General features: G+C 42.4%; 1 protein-coding gene across 2 annotated transcripts in view; it reads left to right on the plus strand.

The window, feature by feature from the left end:
* b4galt2 (UDP-Gal:betaGlcNAc beta 1,4- galactosyltransferase, polypeptide 2) overlaps window positions 1–22,473 on the plus strand; it is a 344,819-nt gene that overhangs the window by 104,330 nt on the left and 218,016 nt on the right. The window contains exon 1 of one of the 2 annotated variants that reach the window (XM_055641638.1): window positions 21,444–21,899. The exons of the other annotated variant lie outside the window; for it this stretch is intronic. Within the exon in view, the coding sequence (XP_055497613.1) occupies window positions 21,587–21,899 (313 nt within the window). The 5' untranslated portion in view covers window positions 21,444–21,586. Of the gene's footprint in view, window positions 1–21,443; window positions 21,900–22,473 lie in introns of those variants that run through there. 2 annotated transcript variants of the gene reach the window in all.

Below are 22,473 nucleotides of genomic sequence, written 5' to 3' on the forward strand. Positions count from 1 at the left end.
TGTACATGCACGACTGTTTGATCGCGCCCTAGTAGATATAACCCGATGCTCGGCGCTGTAAGGCAGCCTCTACTGCTATGCCCTGTGTCAACTTTGCAGGGGCTCTGATTGAAATGCAGACATCAACTGACATAATGACAGGGTAATTGGAATTGATCGCGTATTGTAAGAGGGGAAACCAGAGTTGCATGTTCTGATTGTATGCGAGGCAGTTATTTGGTTGCATTACTGTAGTTGGGGATTGTTACACAATTCCTGGGGTTAGCCAGTCCTACTGAGAGTACCGATTCACCAGAAGGGAAGCCACGGTGTTTTGCAGGTGGAAAGAAGTAGTTGCTTTACATCAGGCTTGGCTTCCACTCATCATTTTGTGACTTCATCACTGGTGAGGAGTGGTTTGATAGCATTTTCTCACTGACCACGTCCGGAAGGTGAGAGTTTCCAGGCTGTGTCTGTGTCCTGATGCCGAGTACATCATCACGAAGAGAACAGTTACTTGACTTGCTGCTGTAAATCTGAAACAAAAGCAGGAAACGTAGGAAGCATTCAACAGGTCAGGCAACATCCATGGAAAAATACAGAAATGGAGAAGGAATGCAAATAAATGTGAGCCATTTCAATGAACCACTGCCACTGGGTGTATCTTTTCCCTCCCATCCTCATTCACCATTCTGAAAGGACCACTCATTCCTCTAGTGACTCCCTGGCCCACTCTTTTGTGTCCACCAACCAGCCTGCTTCTGGTGGTACCTGCCCATATAACTGTATGGGGTTTAAGCCGTGGTAGCATGGACCATAGATGGCCTTAGTAGCATTGAAGAAGCCTCTGCTGTCACCCGAGTCTGCCAGTCTCTGGATTTCTAGACCCTTTTCTGTCCACCAAGAGTTCTTAAGCTCCCTCACCCGGCTCTGGAGGTCCGCCTTGGCTCTGTTGTGAGCCGTTCTATGGAGCGAAGTTTCAGGTCGAGACCCTTCTTCAGGAAGTCCATGGCCATAGTCGATGAGATGCCACTGTTTGGAGCAGGGGAGTCTCCAAGATGCTTTAGGTTTGTTTTCCTGGCGAAAGAAGGCGTTAGTGATGGTGAGGTCATGCTGAGCACAGTTGCTGAGACGCAGAGCTCCGTTGGAGTTGATGTTCCTGATGCCTTCCTTTCCTATAGTACATCTCCAGTCACTGGGTTTGTTTTTAACCTCTGATATTGTCTGTGTGGAGTTGTATGTTTTTCCTATGACTGTGGATTTCTTCTGAATGATTCAGTTTTCTCCCACATTCAAAAGGATTGCTGTTGGCATGTTAATAGGCCACTTAATTGCCCCTCGGGCATGTGGTTCATGGGAGAATTGGAGGGTGTTCATGGCCATGTGTGAGTTATTGGATGACAGGAACACACGACTTAATGGAATTGCTCCAAGATGATGGGTTCATAAGTGATAGGAGCAGAATTAGGCCATTCGACCCATCAAGTCCACTCCGCCATTCAATCATGGCTGATCTATGTCTCCCTCCATACCCATTTTCATGCCTTCTCACCATAACCCCTAACACCCGTGTATATCAAGAATCTATTTATCTCTGCCTTAAAAATATCCATTGACTTGGCCTCCACAGCCTTCTGTGGCAATGAATTCCACAGATTCGCTACCCTCCTACTAAAGCAATTCTGCCTCATCTCCTTCCTAAAGGAATGTACTTTAATTCTGAGGCTATGGCCTCTGGTTTTAGACTCTCCCAGTGGTGGAAGCATCCTCTACACATCCACTCTATCCAGGCCTTTCATTATTCGATAAGTTTTAATGTCTCCCTTCATCCTTCTAAACTCCAGCTAGTAGAGGCCCAGTGCCATCAAACGCTCATCATATGTTAACCCACTCATTCCTGAGTTCATTCTCATAAACCTCATCTGGTCCCTCTCCGGAGCCAGCACATCCTTCCACAGATATGGGGCCCAAAATTGCTTGCAATACTTAAAATGCGGCCTGACCAGCACCTTATAGAGTCTCGGCTCTCTTGGTTGAATGTCTGTCTACCAAGTTGTAAGGAAATATAAAAATATCAGGATAGGAGTGCAAAGGAGAATGCAGAGAGCAGACGATTGCATGGCCGGACAAATGTTAGAAACTGCTGAAGCATTTGTTATCATGTTGAGTCAATGATCAATTGCAGTTTCCTCCTGAGATCTCCAACTTGGAGACAGACTGGCATGCTTTGCATTGTGCATGAATGCTCATCTCACCTAAACCCGGTGCTCATCTTGATATGGAGGAATCCACATTAGCCTGATCAACATCACCTGGTCCTCATTACATAAAAGGCAAAAAAACTGCTGTGATAGAACATTGTCCAAGTGCAACTGAAAGTGGTTCAATTCTATCCAGGAACCAGTGGCCCGCTTTATTGACACCCCATCCTCCCACCTTTACATTGAATCTTATCATATTGTGTTGTGTCTTCTCAGTATAGCATCTGTATATTATAGTGAAGTAGTTTGCCAAATCTTAATCAAAAACACCTCAATCGATGATCACTCCCTCTGAGAATATTCTGTTCCTTTCAATGTAACTTTTGTTATTTTTGTCATGTTTTTTGCCATTTCTTCGTTTGACCCCTTGCATCCCATCTATTAGCATTTTGGCAATATCTTTGCCATGTGTCCAGAATGAGGAAATATACATCTGAGCAATTAACCTTGTTAAATTCATAGTCAAGAAATTGTATTGTGACATGCACAATAACACATGCAAAGTTGAATGAAACCAAGTCCTTGCCTGCCATACTGCGTTTTGTCAGCCAATTTGAACTAGGTTGCCTATGCGATAGCCAATATCCCACCAGCATCCAGGTAAGGTCTTGGGAAATAAGCAAACCTTTAATAGCTATCAAAGTATTCGAACAACAAAATAAATAAATTATAACTTTTAATGTATTTTTAAATCGGTTTCAACTGCTCTTTATGAAGGGAGCATGCAGATAATTAGTAGAAATGGTTAAAAATTATGAAATTACTGGCAGTTATGTCACAGTAACTCAGCATTAACTGTCAGCTGATTATGAATTTATAGTGGAGATCAGAGTTTGAGGTTGATATAAATTGGTGAGATTATTTTCGGATTAAACTCCATGGATAGCATTAGCGATGTAATACATCAGATTAGTATGCTTGCAGTTAGCAATATTTCCAGATGTCACATGAACCATGTCCTTATGACTTGTCATGGATGTGATTTCTATGATAAATGTAATGATTAGCCTTTTGCAAAGAGCGATGAACCTTTATCTGACCGGGAGCTAACCAATTGCCCTTGACCATCTCTCCCAGTGCAAACTTGCTTGTGGAGTGGATACATTTGAAATGCTATCTTAATTCTTAGCTACTCTAATCTGGGGCAACTTTCAACTTTACAATGTTAACTTTTATAACCTTTCTGTAGAAGAACCGGAAGATGTTTAAGGTGAGAGAGGAAGGAATTAATAGGAACTTGAGGAGCAATTTTCTCACACAGGTGGGTATATGGAACGAGCTGCCTGAGGGGATAATGGAGGCACGATTCAAGATTCAAGAGAGTTTATTGTCATGTGTCCCAGATGGGACAATGAAATTCTTGCTTTGCTTCAGCACAATAGAATTATAGAAGGCATGAATACGGAACGGATCAGTGTGTCCATATACCATTGTATAAATGTATACACACATGAATAAATAAAACAGATAAAGTGCAAATAAACAGATAATGGGCTATTAATGTTGAGTTCAATAGCCTGATGGCTGTGGGGAAGAAGCTGTTTCTGAACCTGGACGGTGCAGTCTTCAGGCTCCTGTACCTTCATCCTGAAGGTAGCGGAGAGATGAGTGTGTGGCCAGGATGGTGTGGGTCCTTGATGATGCTGCCAACCCTTTTGAGGCAGCGACTGCGCTAGATCCCCTCGATGGTAGGGAGGTCAGAGCCGATGATGGACTGGGCAGTGTTTACTACTTTTTGCAGTCTTTTCCGCTCCAGGGCGCTCAGGTTGCTGAACCAAACCACGATGAAACCGGTCAGCATGCTCTCTACTGTGCTCCTGTAGACGTTAGAGTCCTCCTTGACATAACGACTCTCCGTAATCTTCTCAGGAAGTAGAGGCGCTGATGTGCTTTCTTTATGATTGCATCAGTGTTCTCGGACCAAGAGAGATCTTCAGACATGTTCACGCCCAGGAATTTGAAGCTCTTGACCCTTTCCACCATCGACCCGTTGATATAAACGGGACTGTTGCTATAACAACATTTAAGATGGTTGGACATGGACATGAATAGGAAATGGGTAGAAGGATGTGTGGGAAGGAACTGCAGATGTTGGGTTACACTGAAGATAGACACAAAGTGCTAGAGTTTCTCAGCGGGTCAGGCTGCATTTCTGAAGAAAAAGAATGCGATGTTTTGTGTCGGAACCCTTTTTCAAAATGGTCCGAAGAAGGATTTTGATCCAAAACATCAGCCATCCTTTTTTCCAAAGGTGCTGCCTGACCCACTGAGTTACTCTAACACTTTGTGTCTATCAGGGCTTAGAGAGATATGGGCCAAATGTGGGCAGGTGGCACGGGCGGAAATGGGGCATCTTGCTTGGTGTGGTCAAGTTGGGCCGAAGGGCTGCATTTCTTATTTTGAATGTTTAGGACAAAGAACTTGTACTCGGTACAATATCTCCAACATGAAGCAGAACTGAACTTAGATTGGAGGTGTGAAAACTGAAGTTGTCAGCATATAGAGCACCTTTATATGCATCTGTAATGGCTTGATTTACAGTCAAAAAAAGTTCTCCATTTCCAGACATCTGGAAAGTCCATGCAGCTTCACGTGGCAGGCATCTCATGATTGGTATATGCTAATTATGTTGGTGATTGAAGAAGGAGTCGTTTTTTACCTTCCCATTGCATGCAGTTTATCAACAGCTTGTATCCCTACATTAAATTTCTCTGGATCTCTCTAGCCGCCTCGCATAATTCTTTGTGGTAACTTGAGGAAAAGGAGAGAGAATGGTTGAATGATATCATCTGTCCTGACAGCCTCTGGTCACAAGTCTCACAGTCACAAACGTCATGAGAGTGAACTTGCGACAGCAGCTAGCTGTATTAGCTCGAGTTCCCAGCTATGTTCTCCATCTGCAAAGGCCAGCAGACAGGAGTCTTTAACTTTTCCCTCCTCCATTGAGGTTCTTGCATACCTTAAGAAGACCACTATCATGTAGTCCCAAAGAAAATCAAGGCAGTGTACCTTAATTACTACCATGCAGTGGCTCTGACATCCACCATCATAAAGTGCTTTGAGAGGCTGATCATGGGGCATATTAACTTCAGCTTCCCAGATAGCCTTGATGCACATCATTTCACCTACCATTGCAACTGGCCCATGGCAGATGTCATTTCCATAGACTTACACTTATTGCTGAAATACCCGGAACCAAGGTCACTCCTATACAGTCGATCCACCTTCAACATCTTAATTCCAATCAAACTTGTCTCCAAACTCTTGGACTTGAGTCAGCACCCCCTCAATCCCCATCATGCCACTGTATCCTTGACTTCTTCACCCAATGTCCTGAAAGCATGTACCATCAGATTCCGGGACTGCATCTTCCCAGCTGTTATCAGACTAGTAATTGGTCCGCTTATAAGCTAAGGGTATGGACATGGTCTCCCAACTTCCTCATTGTGGCCCTTGCACTTTTTTTGTTATCTGCACCTTCTCTATTCCCGGTACCCGAGTCTCTGGCACTGTAAGGCAGCAACTGTATGTATGTGTGTGTGCGCACGCCCACGTGCACATGCGCACGCACACACACACACGCACACACACACGCCCACACACACACACATGCCCACACACACGCACACACACACGCGCGCGCGCCTCCACCACACACGGGCTCCTCCGCGCACCTACTCACACGCACCTACACACACCTACACACACCTACACACACACACACACACACACACACACACACACACACACACACACACACACACACACACACCCCACCCCACACACACCCCCCCCCCCCCCCCCCCCCCCCCCCCCCCCCCCCCCCATCCCCCCAGAGACTCGGGTCCTGGGTTTGATCCTGACTACGGCTACTCTCTGAACAGAGTTTGTACGTTCTCCCCGTGACCTGCGTGTGTTTTGACCGAGATCTTCGGTTTCCACACTCCAAAGACGTATAGGTTTATTGGCTTGGTATAAATATAAAATTCTCCCTAGTGTGTGTGCTGTTCATTTGGGAGTGATCGCTGATTGGTGCAGACTCGGTGGGCCGCAGGGCCTGTTTCCGCACTGTGTCTCTAAACAAAACTAAACTACTTCTTGTACTATAGCTTGATTACAGGAGCAGGAGCATCGCCCTTGTTCAGCATTTTCATCCATCATGTGCACTCCCAGAGAAACATGCACTTGAATTATTAGCACTTGTACCCCTCTCTCCTGGGAAACACATCATCTTCCATTCCTCAGTGATAGCAAGACATCCTTGATCTAAGGAAGAATATAAATGAATATAGAGTGAAAACAGAAATCCAGGTTGTCGTTGGATCAATATCTGATTCATAAATGTACTTTTGGTGGATGTAACAATTGGATTGTACTCTAAATGTTTTACAAGATGTTCTTAGTACACAAAAGGAGTGTGTTTATCTGTTTTCAACGGCTTGTGTTTGGGTCGACGTGTATGGAGGAAGGAGGAGATTCAAATCCATTAATTACATTTTTTTTAACCTCAAACATTACGAGCTTGACCCCGCCCGAACTAGTAAATGTTCAATGAAACCTTGTGTGAGATTTTCATCCAAGGATGATGATTTTCCTTCACTAATCTGTAGGATTTAACAACTGGGTTTCAGGACTTGAATCAATTCAGCAGCTTTCCCCATTCATTCACAAAGTGCTCCAATATTTCAAAGAAAATTTCATTATCAGAGATAATGACAGAACTGGAAAGGCCAGAGCAATCATAAATTACTTTTTAAACTCGATTACTTTAAAGTAATGCAATGACATTTTGATACGGCAGGATTTCACAGTCAATTCAACTCCGGCCCAGACATGAAAGTCATCTTTTTCTCAGGCTGCCATGGAACATTCATTGTCCATTCTCAATACTGTTTGATTGAAGTTGTAAGTCCCCTCTGTATGACTGCTGGCTGTTGAGTGGCATTATGTTAGAAACGTTCAGTGCCATAAAGTTAGAAACTTTGGGTGTAGGGAGACAGAAGTTTGCTGCAGTTCGCAGTGCAGACGGCCAATGCTCCCGTCCATGTTAACAGGGAACGACTGTAGAGCCGTCCATGTAATTTAGCTTAACTTACTTGTGTGTTCATATGTTCATAAGTGATAGGAGCAGAATTAGGCCATTCAGCCCATCAATGCTACGCCACCATTCAATCATGGCTGATCTATCCCTCTTAACCCCATTTTCCGGCCTTCTCCCCATAACCCTTGATGCCCGTACTAATGAAGAATCTATCAAGCTCTGTCAAAATATCCATTGACATGGGCTCCATAACTTACCGTGGCAATGAATTCCACAGATTCGTCACCCTCTGACTAAAGAAACTCCTCTTCACATCGTTCCTAAAGATCATCTGGGAAAGTGGGCCAAGGAATGACAGATGACATTTAGCTCTGACAACTGTGAAGTGTTGATTTATGTCAAGTTAAACCAGGACACACAGTAAATGAAAGGCTGCGAGAAAGTGTTGTAGAACAGAGAGACCAAGGAGTGCAGTCAAGGTGTCATACAGCGTGGAAACAGGCCCTTCAGCTACACCAGTCAGGTCGTTCCATACCCTCACCATCATCTGTGTGAAAAGGTTATTCTGATTCCTATTAAATCTTTTCCCCTTCACCTTAGACCTACGTCCTCTGGTCCACGATTTCCCCTACTCGGGGCAAGAGACTCTGTGCGTCTATCCGATCTATTCCTCTCATGATTTTATATACCTCTATAAGATCATCCCTCATCCTCCTGTGCTCCACGGAATAGAGTCCCAGCCTACTCAACTTGTCCGTTTAGCTCAGACCCTCGAGTCCTGGCAGCATCCTCATAAATCTTCTCTATCTTTTCCAGCTCGACAACAGTAAAAGTGCATAGTTCCATGAAAGTGGATAGATCGGACACGGTGGTGAAGAAGGCATATGGCACACTTCATTGGTTAGGACATTGAGTACAAGAGATGGAACATATTACAACTGTTTGAGACATAGATGAGACCACATTTGGAATTGTGTGCGTTTCTGGTCACTCAGCTCTGGGAAGGATGCCATTAAATTGGAAAGGGTACAGAGATTAAAGATTAACCTGGATGAACCAGGACTGAAGGTTTTCAGTTATAAGGAGAGCATGGATAAGCATGGGCTTTTTTCTCTGGAGTGCAGGAGGCCGAGGGCTGACCTTATGAAGGTAAATAAAATCATGAGGGGCAAAGATATGGTAAATGGTCACAGACTTTTTCCCCAGGATAGGGGAGTCTAAAAATAGAGGGCATAGGTTTAACGTGAGAGGGAAAAGATTTAAAGAGTACCTGAGCAGCAACTCTTTCACACTGACTGTGGTGAGTACATGGAATAAGTTGACAGGTCAAATTAGTTTATTGTCTTGTGTACTAGGGTGCAATGAAAAACCTCTGATCACTTCCTGTCAGAGCAAGTGGTAGAAGGCGGGTACAATTATACAGTGGCTTGCAAAAGTAATCATACCCCTTGAACTTTTCCACATTTTGTCACGTTACAACCACAAACGTAAATGTATTTTATTGGGATTTTATGTGATAGACCAACACAAAGTGGTGCATAATTGTGAAGTGGAAGGAAAATGATACATGGTTTTCACATTTTTTTACAAATAAAAAACTGAAAAGTGTGGCGTGCAAAGGTATTCAGCCCCCCTGAGTCAATACTTTGTAGAACCACCTTTCGCTGCAATTACAGCTGCAAGTCTTTTGGGGTTTGTCTCTACCAGCGTTGCACATCTAGAGACTGAAATTTTTGCCCATTCTTCTTTGCAAAATAGCTCAAGCTCAGTCAGATTGGATGGAGAGCGTCTGTGAACAGCAATTTTCAAGTCTTGCCAGAGATTCTCAATTGGATTTAGGTCTGGACTTTGACTGGGCCATTCTAACACATGAATATGCTTTGATCTAAACCATTCCATTGTAGCTCTGGTTATATGTTTAGGGTCGTTGTCCTGCTGGAAGGTGAACCTCCGCCCCAGTCTCAAGTCTTTTGCTGACTCTAAAAGGTTTTCTTCCACGATTGCCCAGTATTTGGCTCCATCCATCTTCCCATCAACTCTGACCAGCTTCCCTGTCCCTGCTGAAGAATAGCATCCCCACAGCATGATGCTGCCACCACCATGTTTCACAGTGGGGATGGTGTGTTTAGGGTGATGTGCAGTGTTAGTTTTCTGCCACACATAGCGTTTTGCATTTAGGCCAAAAACTTCAATTTTGGTCTCATCTGACCAGAGCACCTTCCTCCACATGTTTGCTGTGTCCCCCACATGGCTTGTGGCAAACTGCAAACGGGACTTCTTATGGATTATTTTCAACAATGGCTTTCTTCTTGCCTCTCTTCCATAAAGGCCCAATTTGTGGAGTGCACGACTAATAGTTGTCCTGTGGACAGATTCTCCCACCTGAGCTGTGGATCTCTGCAGCTCCTCCAGAGTTACCATGGGCCTCTTGGCTGCTTCTCTGATCAATGCTCTCCTTGCCCGGCCTGTCAGTTTAGGTGGACGGCCATGTCTTGGTAGGTTTGCAGTTGTGCCATACACTTTCCATTTTCGGATGATGGATTGAACAGTGCTTTGTGAGATGTTCAAAGCTTGTGATATTTTTTTATAACCTAACCCTGCTTTAAACTTATCCACATCTTTATCCCTGACCTGTCTGGTGTGTTCCTTGGGCTTCATGATGTTGTTTGTTCACTAATGTTCTCTAACAAACCTCTGAGGCCTTCACAGAACAGCTGTATTTATACTGAGATTAGATTACACACAAGTGGACTCTATTTACTAATTAGGTGACTTCTGAAGGCAATTGGTTGCACTGGATTTTATTTAGGGGTATCAGAGTAAAGGGGGCTGAATACTTTTGCACGCCACACTTTTCAGTTTTTTATTTGTAAAAAAATTTGAAAACCATGTATCATTTTCCTTCCACTTCACAATTATGCGCCACTTTGTGTTGGTCTATCGCATAAAATCCCGATAAAATACATTTACGTTTGTGCTTGTAACGTGACAAAATGTGGAAAAGTTCAAGGGGTATGAATACTTTTGCAAGCCACTGTATCTAAATGATGTTTGGATAGATACAGGGATAGAAAAGGTTTCGAGGGAGTTGGCCATATGCAGGCAAAGTGGACCAGATCAGATAAGCAACTTGGTTGGCATGGATGAAATGGGCTTGGGGTTGTTACCTTGCTGTACATCTGAGTCTATGATTCCACAGATGTCCTGAAGTGATAACAGAGTGTACTATAATTGAAAGTAGCCACAAAAAGCTGGTGTGACTCAGTGGGACAGGCAACATCTCTGGAGAGAAGGAATTGGTGACGTTTCGGGTCAAGACCCTTTTTCAGACTATAATTGAATATTGTTTGTATACATTCACATGGAGCTATACAGTGTTAATCATACGGTGTTGGATGTTAAGCTGTCCTGTTGCTGACGAAAGGGATTTTGTATTTTCTGGGTGCTTCCATTGACTTCAATTTAAACTGTCTTGTTGAATGATTACTCTTTACTTAATTGAATTCTGGATTTAAGAGTATTTAATGGTTATTATTCATGCATGGGTAGCGTATACAGCATTCAAAGAATATTTAAAAAATATTGCAATTCATGCCATGTTCAATATGTCATTAATACATGTAATGCAAGGTCAATATAATGCAAGGGTCCAGGATACCAAAAAATGCTGCTTCTGAATCCATTTTTAAAATTATATTCCCCTCTACTGTCTTTATTAATAAACATATATCATCAGCACATTTTCACGTGCTGAAGTGATTATTCTCCCCAGAGAGTCTTAGAAGCTGCATAGCACAAAACAGGCCAGTTGGGCCACCTTGTTCATGCCAATCAGGTTGGCATACAAGTCTAGTCCTATTTGTATGCATCTGATCCAAAGTCCTCTAATCCTTCCTATCCATATATCGGTCGAAAGGTCATAACTTTATCAATTTAAAACGTTTCCCCTCGCAGTTCTCTTCATATAGGGACTATCCTTTGAGTGAAAAAGTTGCCCCTGAGGTTAGTCTTAAATCTCTCCCCTCTCTTACTTGGCATATGCCATCTAGATTTACAATACAATACAATGCAATAATACTTTATTAGCCAAGTATGTTTTGCAACATACAGAGAGTGGTGAATCTCTGGAATTCTCTGCCACAGAATGTAGTTGAGGCCAGTTAATTGGCTATATTTAAGAGGGAGTTAGATGTGGCCCTTGTGGCTAAAGGGATCAGGGGATATGGAGAGAAAGCAGGTACAGGATACTGAGTTGGATGATCAGCCATGATCATATTGAATGGCGGTGCAGTCTCTAAGGGCCGAATGGCCTACTCCTGCACCTATTTTCTATGTTTCTATGTAACATACGAGGAATTTCATTTGCCAAGTCAGTCATTATAAAAAGAATCCTCTATCATGGAAAAAAAGACTGAGCATTCAGTTCATCCATATCCATGATCTTGTTCACCACAATTAGGCCACTACTTAGCCTCCTATACTTCAAAGAAAGTAGTCCCAGCCTATCCACCGTCTCCTTATAATTCAAGCCCGCAAGCCCAGTTAACATCCTGGTGAATCTCTTCTTCACCCTTTCCAACTTAATGACATCCTTCCTACAGCTGGGTGAACAGAACTGTCAGTACACCGTACTCTAGTGGCAGAGGCACCAACCATTTTTACAGCTTTATCATGATGTCCCAACTTTTTTACATGTCACCCTTTCTAATGAAGGCAAGAATGCCAGAGGCCGCCTTGTGGTAACTGCATAGTCTCCTGCAGTCGCCTAAAAAGTCGCTTAAGTGGGACAGGCTCATTAGATCTTCCGATACCACAAACTCTACAACTCCAAAATGTCCAAGTAACATTTCCCCCTTTGAACTGTACCATTTGTCCTGTTGCTAATATAGCCCCATTGGGTGTAGGTAGTTGCATTTCTACAATCATCTACAATTGAATTTAGTCCTGTTCCTTATTCCATTTAGATTGTCTGATGATTAAATATGGTCTCATTGGAGCACCAGAGATTTGAGTTTGAAGCATATATATTATAAATCTTCAAAGAGACAGGGGAATCTGAATCATTTGTGAGCACTCACCTTCATCACAGCCGCCTCCTCGGGGAGGCTAGATGATGCCTCGAGGATTTTAACATATTCCTCGTGTTGCATGTGCCCTCCAGAGGTGGGAAAGTTTATCCTCTGTCCACCATGCCATCATACAATCCTATATGACCCCAAAAGTCCACCTGCTGTTGGTATAAATATTTATTATCTTTCCTATTCCTAACCTGAGGGTCTCCAACAGGGCTATGTGTAAGAAATGTGTAAGAAGGAACTGCTGATGCTAGTTTAAACCGAAGATAGACAAAGTCTGAAGAAGGGTCTCTCAACCCGAAAGGTCACCCTTTCCTTCTCTCCAGAGATGCTGCCTGTCCCGCTGAGTAAATCCAGCTTTTTGTGTCCAGCTAGAGTAACTCAGTGGGTCAGGTAGAATCTCTTGAGGACATGGATATGGGTGATGATATAGGTTGGGTCCTTTCTTCAGACTGCAATTAATTATGCCGCTTGTACTCATCCAGCACCTGGGGTTTGTTCTACTTTCAGCATTTTTCCTTCTCTGTCTACCACAACCTTTAAGGTTCTAGTACCCATTATAATATTTCCTTGATCCATCCCCATAAGATTCCTTCAGAACCGGCCTTCCAGACATACTTCTATAATCTTGCTGCTCGCACCTCTGTCTACTTCTTCGATACACTCATGTTTGTTTCCTTCCTTCCTCATTTTGGCCAGATTGACTACACTGGCCTTGACTATTTATAAGTGCTTGTCAACAGGCAATAACGTACTCTCCCATTTTGCTGTTCGACTTTCTGATACTGCTCTTGACTTCCCTGCTTTTAACAGTTGCACTATACTGTGGGGAGAATGTACATCTTTAGTTCCCATCACTGTAATGGGTCCTAACACTTCCACTGCCCATATTACACAGTTGATTGCTTGAGCACATTGGTGCAGCTCAGTTTCCAATGGGCTTTGTTTAGTCGAATTGTGTGTAACTGGCCTCATTATTTCTCCATGCCTTTGTATAGTCTCTTATAGTTACTATACTGCTCTATAGTAACTTCTCTCATTATCACAGTGCAACAGAAAAGGTTCAGCCAAATCTTGGAGTACCAGAGATGGGAAGGAGGTCAGGGTCTGCTTGGTTTTGGTGAATGTCTTACATTTGTTCTCTATTCTCCCCACTATTTCTCCCTTGAATATTTGCCCCCCCGCCCCCTCGTAATGTCGTGTGGAGGTTTGACCAATTCAGAATTTTTTCCCAATTAATTAAATAATCCCTCTACATGCTTCACATCTTGCACTGTTATCTGTTGGGGCTAGCGGAGAGTAGCCAATTTCCTTTCCCTCCCCCAAAATGTTTTATTTCCCCAAGCTTGCTGCCAAGTTCCACTTTCAGGTGACTTCAGTCCCATTTCACCACTTCCTAACACAGTGGTCATTAACTTGGTTTACTTCATGCAATGGTGGATGGGTAAATGGTGCAGGAATATACAGTGGCCCATAGGGTCATTTGCCATCCACACTTAGAACTCTCAGTTTCCTCTTTATTATTTCAAAATTAAAAAAAAGACCAATTCCCTCAAACCCCTTTCTTTAAAGTAGGGCCCCAGGTGATTTGACTGGCAAAGTATTCCATGGGGCCTTATTTACATTTGATGCGGTTTTGACTGAACTTCATTACATATTTGCATACTTGGAGACGGGAACCCTAGCGGCATTTACAAGACATAAACATAGTAATTGCATCAAAAACTGTCCTCAAAGAGCTCAAAAACACAATCAGTATTCAAAATAGACAGACAATAGGTGCAGGAGTAGGCCATTCGGCCCTTCGAGCCAGCACCGCCATTCAATGAAGCTGATCATCCCCAATCACTACCTCATTCCTGCCTTCTCCCCATATCCCCTGACCTCTATTTTTAAGGGCCCTATCTAGCTCTCTCTTGAAAGCATCCAGAGAACCCGCCACTACCGCCCTCTGAGGCAGAGAATTCCACAGACTCACCACTCTCTGTGAGAAAAAGTGTTTCCTCGTCTCCGTTCTAAATGGCTTACCCCTTATTCTTAAACTGTGGCCCCTAGTTCTGGACTCCCCCAACAGCGGGAACATGTTTCCTGCCTCCAGCGTGTCGAAACCCTTAACAATCTTATATGTTTCAATAAGATACCCACTCATCCTTTTAAACTCCACAGTGTTCAAGCCCAGCTGCCTCATTCTCTCAGCATATGACAGTCCAGCCATCCCGGGAATTAACCTTGTAAACCTACGCTGCACTCCCTCAATAGCAAGAATGTCCTTCCTCAAATTATGGGACCAAAACTGCACACAATACTCCAGGTGTGGTCTCACTAGGGCTCTGAACATCTGCAGAAGGACCTCTTTGCTCCTATACTCGACTCCTCTTGCTATAAAGGCCAACATGCCAGCATTCGCTTTCTTCACTGCCTGCCGTACCTGCATGCTTACTTTCATAGATTGATGAACAAGGACCCCCAGATCTGCTTTTCCCAACTTGATGCCATTTAGATAGTAATCTGCCTTCCTGTTTTTGCTACCAAAGTGGATAACCTCACATTTATCCGCATTCTGAAAGGGGACCGTTAATGCCCACTCTCTGTTTTCTGTCTGCCAACCAATTTTCTATCCGTGTCAGCACTCCACCCCCAATACCATGTGCCCTAATTTTGCCCAATAATCTCCTATGTGGGACCCTGTCAAATGCTTTCTGAAAGTCCAGGTACTACATCCACTGGCTCTCCCATGTCCATTTTCCTAGTCACATCTTCAAAAAATTCCAGAAGATTAGTCAAGCACGATTTCCCGTTCGTAAATCCATGCTGACTCGGACCAATCCTGTTACTGCTATCTAAATGTGCAGCTATTTCATCTTTTATAATTGACTCCAGCATCTTCCCCACCACAGATGTCAGGCTAACTGGTCTATAATTCCCTGTTTTCTCTCTCCCGCCTTTCTTAAAAAGTGGGAATACATTAGCTACTCTCCAATCCACAGGAACTAATCCTGAGTCTATAGAACATTGGAAAATTATCACCCATGCATCCACGATTTCCAGAGCCACTTCCTTAAGGACCCTGGGATGCAGACCATCAGGGCTGGGGATTCATCAGTCTTCAGTCCCATCAGTCTACCCAACACCATTTCCTGCCTAACGTGGATTTCCTTCAGTTCCTCCGTCACCCCAGATCATCTGGCCACTACTATATCAGGAAGATTGTTTGTGTCCTCCTTTGTGAAGATGGATCCAAAGTACCTGTTCAACTCATCTGCCATTTCCTTGCTCCCCATAATAAATTCACCTTTTTTGGTTTTCAAGGGTCCAACTTTGGTCTTAACTAATTTTTTTCTCTTCACATACCTAAAGAAGCTTTTACTATCCTGCTTTATATTCTTGGCTAGCTTACCTTCGTACCTCATCTTTTCTCCCCGTATTGCCGTTTTAGTTATCTTCTGTTGCTCTTTAAACATTACCCAATCCTCTTGCTTCGCACTCATCTTTGCTACGTTGTACTTCTCTTTTATTTTTATACTGTCTCTGACGTCCCTTGACAGCCACGGTCGCCCCTTACTCCCCTTGGAATCTTTCTTCCTCCTGAATGAATTAATCCTGCACCTTCTGGATTATTCCTAGAAATACCTCCCATTTTTGTTCCACTAGTCATCCCTGCTAGTGTATCTTTCCAGTCAACTTTGGCCAGCTCTTCCCTCATGGCCCCATAGTCCCCTTTATTCAACTGTGACACCTCCGATCTAGCCTTCTCCCTCTCCAATTGTAGATTAAACCTGACCATGTTATGGTCACTACTTCATAATGGCTCATTAATCTCGAGGTCCTTTATCAAAAATGGTTCATTACATAACACTAAATCCAGAATTGCCTTCTCCCTGGTAGGCTCCAATACAAGCTTCTCTAAGAATCCATCACAAAGGCACTCTACAAATTCTCTTTCTTGGGGTCCAGTACCAACCTGATTTTCCCAGTCTACCTTCATGTTGAAATCTCCCATAACAACCACAGCATTACTTTTGCTCCTCACTCCTCTTGAAGCTGCTGATCCCATTGTCTCTCTGGCACCTCTCCCTCCCTCTCCTTTTCCCTGCCCTCAGTCATTCCCTCGCCTCTCCCCTTTCGCACTCCCTCACTAAAGTAAATGTTTGAATAACATTTCTTCTCCTCCCATCCTCCACTCCTTTAAATCTCATAGCTTGTTTATTGGCAGCAGAGATCACATTGTGATGTAATTTACGGTTTTCGGAATCTTCACGGCAGCGAGTGTAAATGAGATGCCATTGTGATTTGAGGAGTGTGAGATGGCATTGTGACATCATCACTGGTAGCTGCTGGAAGAGTCTTCCTCAAGGGCAGTTATTATTTTCAAAGTTAACTTTTGAAATATAACATCAAATCTTGACAAGAAAGAAACTTGACAAGACCGACAACTGAAAGCCGAATAAGGATCTGCAGAAATTTTCAGCGCTCCCATGTGCCATTTTAGCGAAGATACAATAACACTCGCCTCTCACCCGTTGCCCCAAAGTAACTCTGTCCCGCCCAACGTAATATTGCACCACTCACCCATAGCCCCCAACTGTGCAGGGGCTGCTCTTTTCGCCATATTCACACAAAATTCAGTGTGCTGTAACTTTTAAGAAAAATGCATTTGCATCTGCTAGAGCTAGCAGGACTAAGTGTACTTGGATAGCAACAATGTTGTGAGCAGGACTACATTCCCATTGTGATGCCATTGGCAGCGTATATGTAAATGAGATCCCATTGTGATTGGACGACAGTGAGATGCCATTTTGACATCATCACTAGAAGCTGCCAGAAAAATCTCAAAGCAAGAGTCAAAGTTATTCTTCTCAAAGTTGGGATTTTTAAACTTTTAAATATCAATAACGTGAAATATAACATCAAATCTGAAGGAAACTTGACAAGATTAAGATTAGGGAGACTAAGAAAAGCAGGTCTCCCTACTGTTCATCTAAGGACCTTCTACAGGGGCACCATCGAGAGTATATTGACCTAAGGCATCACTTCCTGGTTTGGGAGCTGCAAGGCTTATGAGCAAAACCAACTTAACAGGATCGTGAAGACAGCCAGCAGGATCATTGATGCCCCACTAACTTTCCTGTTGGAGATCTATCAGAAGCGGAGCATCAGCAGAGCCATCTCCATTATTAAGGACCCCTATCATCCATCACACCACATCTTCTCCATTCTGCCATCTGGGAAGAGGTACAGGAGCATCAGCTGCAAAACCAGCAGGATGCTACACAGCTTCTTTCCACAGGCAATAAGACTGGTTAACAGACTGTGTCCCCTCCCCATATATCATACACCAACACATCTAACCTCGCCCATACTTTGACAGCTAGGCTCCTGTCAAAGCAAAGCCACTGTTCGGTCTGAATGTCTGTTTTTATTTCAATTTTTAGGCCTATTTTAGATATGGTAATTTTAATTTTTAAAGCGATATGTATTTATTCTGTTTTTATTAACTGCACTGATGGGAACTGATTGAGAAACATTTTTTTTGTTTCATCTGTGTATGTAAGTACTCAGTTAAAATGACATTAAAGTAATTATTGAATACTGAATACTGAAGATCGACGACGGGAAAAAGCTGAGTAAGGTTCTACAAAAGTGTACTGTTTTGGCGTTACACACACACACACAACATTTAATGGTATACTAGACTAAGTTGGGGGAACGGGTATACTAGAATATTGCGTTGGGAACGGGTTGTGTTGGGGGAACGTGTGAGTGATGGAATATTGGGGAATGGGTTTTGTTGGGGGACCAGGCCTCCCATGTGACTGGGACATAAAATGTTCAATCAAGGTGATCTCTGCCTCGAGAGATAAAATGTGAATCACAATATGTAAAGATGTTATTGTTACCGCATAGTGTTTTTGCGAAGATGTAAAGACACACACATATACGCACAAAATACACACAAACAAGATAAGATTTCTAATAAGTATTAGACCGTGCAGACCCGTTGGGTCTGCTCCCCCAACCCACCCGTTCCTTACCCGTAGCCCCCACGGGAGGCTGAAATCTTCAGTGAAGCTGATCACTGTGACTTCATCAGTTGAAGCTGGTCATTTTAAATTTAAAGTCTCTTGATTTTTTAAAACTTGAATCAGTAATATGTCGAGAAATAAAGCATAAAATGTTCAGTGAAGGTGATCTCTGCTGAGAGGGGAAAATGTGATTCAGAATATGTAAAAATCTTGTGACAGTTAGCATTTTTATAGCTTTAATCGCGAATAACTTGTAAACTAAAGGATAAAATCTTCAGTGAAGCTGATCATTGCTAGCTAAGCCATTGTGACGTCATCAGTGAAAGGAGCTTGTTTTAAATTCAAAGTCCTTTGATGTTTTTAAACTTCTTTCTTACTTTTAATCAGTAATAAGTCGAGAAATAAAACATAAAGCGTTCAGTGAAGATGTCCTCGGCCTCAAGGGGCAAAATGTCAGAATATGTTAAAATGTAATCGTTACTGCGTAGTATTTTTGCGAAGATGTAAAGACAAACACATATGCACATACATATACACACACATATACACACGTACAAAATCAGAGTTTTAATAAGGATATGATATATGATATGATATACATAGATAGATATATAGATATGTTTTTATATGTTGCTTATGTGGAATGGTAACAAGATATTGGAACAGAAGTAGTTCTGGTAATCTGTCGGAAGGAACTGCGGATGCTGGTTTAAACCGAAGATACAAAATGTTGTGGCAACTCAGCAGGACTGGCAGCATCTCTGGTGAGAAGGAATGGGTGACTTTTTGTGTCGAGACCGTTCTTCAGACAGAAAATAGCAGTATTGGTTGCTGTTACTGCAGTTGGTTGCTGACCACTGGTACGACACTCCATGAAATGCAGTTGCATTCTCAGAAAAGGTGCTCTTCATGAATATAATGTAGGGTATGCAGGGAAATGGCGAGAATTTGTGCAGTTACTGAAATGCCTCGGTACTTGAGTACCACCAAATGGATCACATCTGCAGCTCGTCCTCGCTTTATAGTTCCCCTTTTATGGTGTGGGTATAAGACGGTGTACATGTCACAATTGGACATTTTAATTTTATGTACAATTTATTCTTTCCTCAAAATGTAGGTGTTCTGTTTATCTGGTAGGTTCCTCAAAAGAAACAACAGGAATAGAGAACTTGCAGGTAAAGAGCACATTTCACAACTTCACAGGTAGCTCCGCTGCCTCCCAGCGCCAGAAACCTGTGTTCGATCATGACCATGGTGGAGTCTGTGTGGCGTTTGCATGTTTTTCCCATGACTCCGCAGATTTCCTCCCACATCCCAAAGATGTGGGTTTGTAGATTAATTAACCCTGTGTAAATTGCCCCTTGTGTGATGGGAGTGGATGAGAAAATGGGATAAATTAGTACTAATGTGAATGGGTGATAGGTGGTCAGCATGGACTCAGTGGACCAAAGGGCATGTTTCCATACTGTATCTCTAAGCTAAAGTAAGTCCACAAACCCAAATAATCGGTTTTGGTGATATTACTTGAGAGTGATCAGCAAAAACCTCCTTGTTTTTCTTAGTGTACTGCCTTGAGATCTTTTGTTTCCAAAAGAGATGGCGGATGGGGCCATTGTTTAATATCTTATCTAAAATATGTTTTCTCTGATGCAGTTTTCCCTCAGTGTAACAATATAGAGTTGACCTAGTTTATGGGATCATGCCCCGAGTGTGAATTGTGTCATTCTGATTTGATGATAAAGTAACGACTGCATGACAGATAGTAGATTCTCAAAAGCCAAATTTCACAATTTCAGTTTGGTGCCTTCATTTATTGTCTTTGCTAATCGTCTATTTTGTTAAATCCTTATCTGGGTAATATCCCCAGGTAAATTGGCCAAAATTAATCTCTGAATCGATGCTGTAAATATAGCATGGGCTTCAATTGTGCAGAAGTAAGGTGACTATATAATCCACCTCAGAAGTAATTGATTTACTGTAAATAGTCTGGAATGTGCTGACAGAGTGTGTATTGAAACTGCTGTCATTCAATGAGTAGCTCTGATCAGCCAGTGAATTGGAGCCGGAATAGGATTAATAGCAGGATTTGTAGAAAACATAGTCTATTTACTTGTCAAACAGGGAATTAAGCAAAGTCCATTTAAAAAAAACCCAAGGCTGTGAGCTACAGCAAATAGATCTCAGCAACTTCTCTAGCTTAAAGCACTCATTTGCTTCGAGAAAGGGAGTGATTGGAAAATATACCACGTAGCAAGATATTATGTGCATAAAATTAGTCCCAGTCAATTACAGCACCAGCACCTTGAAAGAGATGGCTGACTGGGTGAGTGCTGGAATTATCCAGTTGTTTTTAGCTGTGAATATATGCCACGCTAAAGATTTGAAAGTTTTATGATTGCAAGTTTGGTTTTCTTCTTCCCTACATGTTTTATTTTTCATTTATCTATTAAACTATGCACATGATACCAATATCACAATGCAAGAGATTGAATTGAATCAGTTTTATTAACATAATTGGTAATTTGTATTAGTCTTTAGTCCAAAAAAAAAGTTGTTCTTAATCTGTTTTGATAAGATTTTGTTATGGTATGTCCAGGCCTCAAGGCCACAGACTGCACTGCCAAATACAAAGTTTGTTTTGCATTGAACTTTTCAAAATTGTTTGCAATTTTCCTTCCCCAATCTCACCGAAAATGGCTTTTGAGTGAGCAGAATTGGTGACAATAAAAGTTGGGTCTGCACTTTTTATTGCTTCAGAGTAATGTGGATGAGTGGTAGTTAAATGAACGGGGGAAACGCAAGAAACTGCAGTTGCTGGAATCTTAAGCAAAGTGAATGCGAATTGGTGATTTTCGTCTCTCTCTGATGATGCTCATTAAGGTGACAACACAGTTAAAGGAAAATCTATTTTCCCCCTCTCCCAAAAGATGTTGCTTTTAACTGTTGCAAATTTTAATGGAGTCCAATGGTGATACTGTCTTTCTCTTCCCCACCCCGTCTTTATTCATTGCTCCTGTTTAAAATATTGGAACGGTTTAATGAGTACACCGTTTTCATTTCACAGGTAGTATATGGACAGTGACGGGATCCGTGGAAGACAAGCTAATGTACTGAGGATAGACACCAAAAGCTGGAGTAACTCAGCGGGACAGGCAGCATCTCTGGACTAGCTAATGTACTGCTCCGCTTACCTGCTGTGTACAGAAAATGACCAGACTGATGTTAGGGAAGAATTTGGAAAGAATATGCAAAGCCGTGCTCTTGCTGTGTCTGGTGCATTTTATCATAATGACGATCTTCTACTTGGATGTCTACACCCAAAAGTTCGACATATTCAGCCGCTTTAACAGTAGGAATTATTCCAAGATGCATCAGTACTTTAACATCTCAAAGCCCAATGGAACCTCACCGGCCATCCTGGGTGGCGAAGATCATTTTGTGTCGAGCAGGAAGTTGGAGAGTAATCTTACAGTCACAAAGAAGCCTTTGCCATTGTGTCCTGATGTCCCACAGGGGTTAGGTAGGATGCTGAATTCAACTTTTTTTTCTTGTGAAAGAAAAGGCTTGATATGTGTTGATCTTGAAAAATGTATTGTGATTCTGGTTGCCATGGTATCCGAGTTAGTTTGTGGGGCTAATGCTGAGATTTGGTGCCAATAATTTATTGATTTCTCTTTATTACATTCTGGTACCTTGCTGCTACATTGGTTTGAAAAGAATGTGAAGCAGACTGAGTTTCCCTTTCTATTTTATTATTTTCTGCTTGTTTGTAGAATGACTCTTTTTATTCCAGTTGAGCTTCTGGAAAGTACAGCTTAAGCTGAGTTCAAAACGTATTTCACTCGTTCTCACTGCATGCCATATTTCTTTTAAAAAAACCACGGTTTGCAGAAACAATGTATCATTTTAAAGGGCAGAAATTGTATAAACGACCTATAGCAGATTACTATGTGTCAAAGATTAGTAGTCAGGAAAACTATCAATTATATTTCTGCCATTATAATAACTTTGCTGTAATAATACTATGCATTGTTAACATTTATGTTGTTGGGTCAATCTGCCATTTAAAACAAATCTTATTGTCTGCTCTTGGA

This window comes from Leucoraja erinacea, chromosome 10 (genome assembly GCF_028641065.1).
Source record: "Leucoraja erinacea ecotype New England chromosome 10, Leri_hhj_1, whole genome shotgun sequence".
Lineage (NCBI taxonomy): Eukaryota > Metazoa > Chordata > Chondrichthyes > Rajiformes > Rajidae > Leucoraja > Leucoraja erinaceus.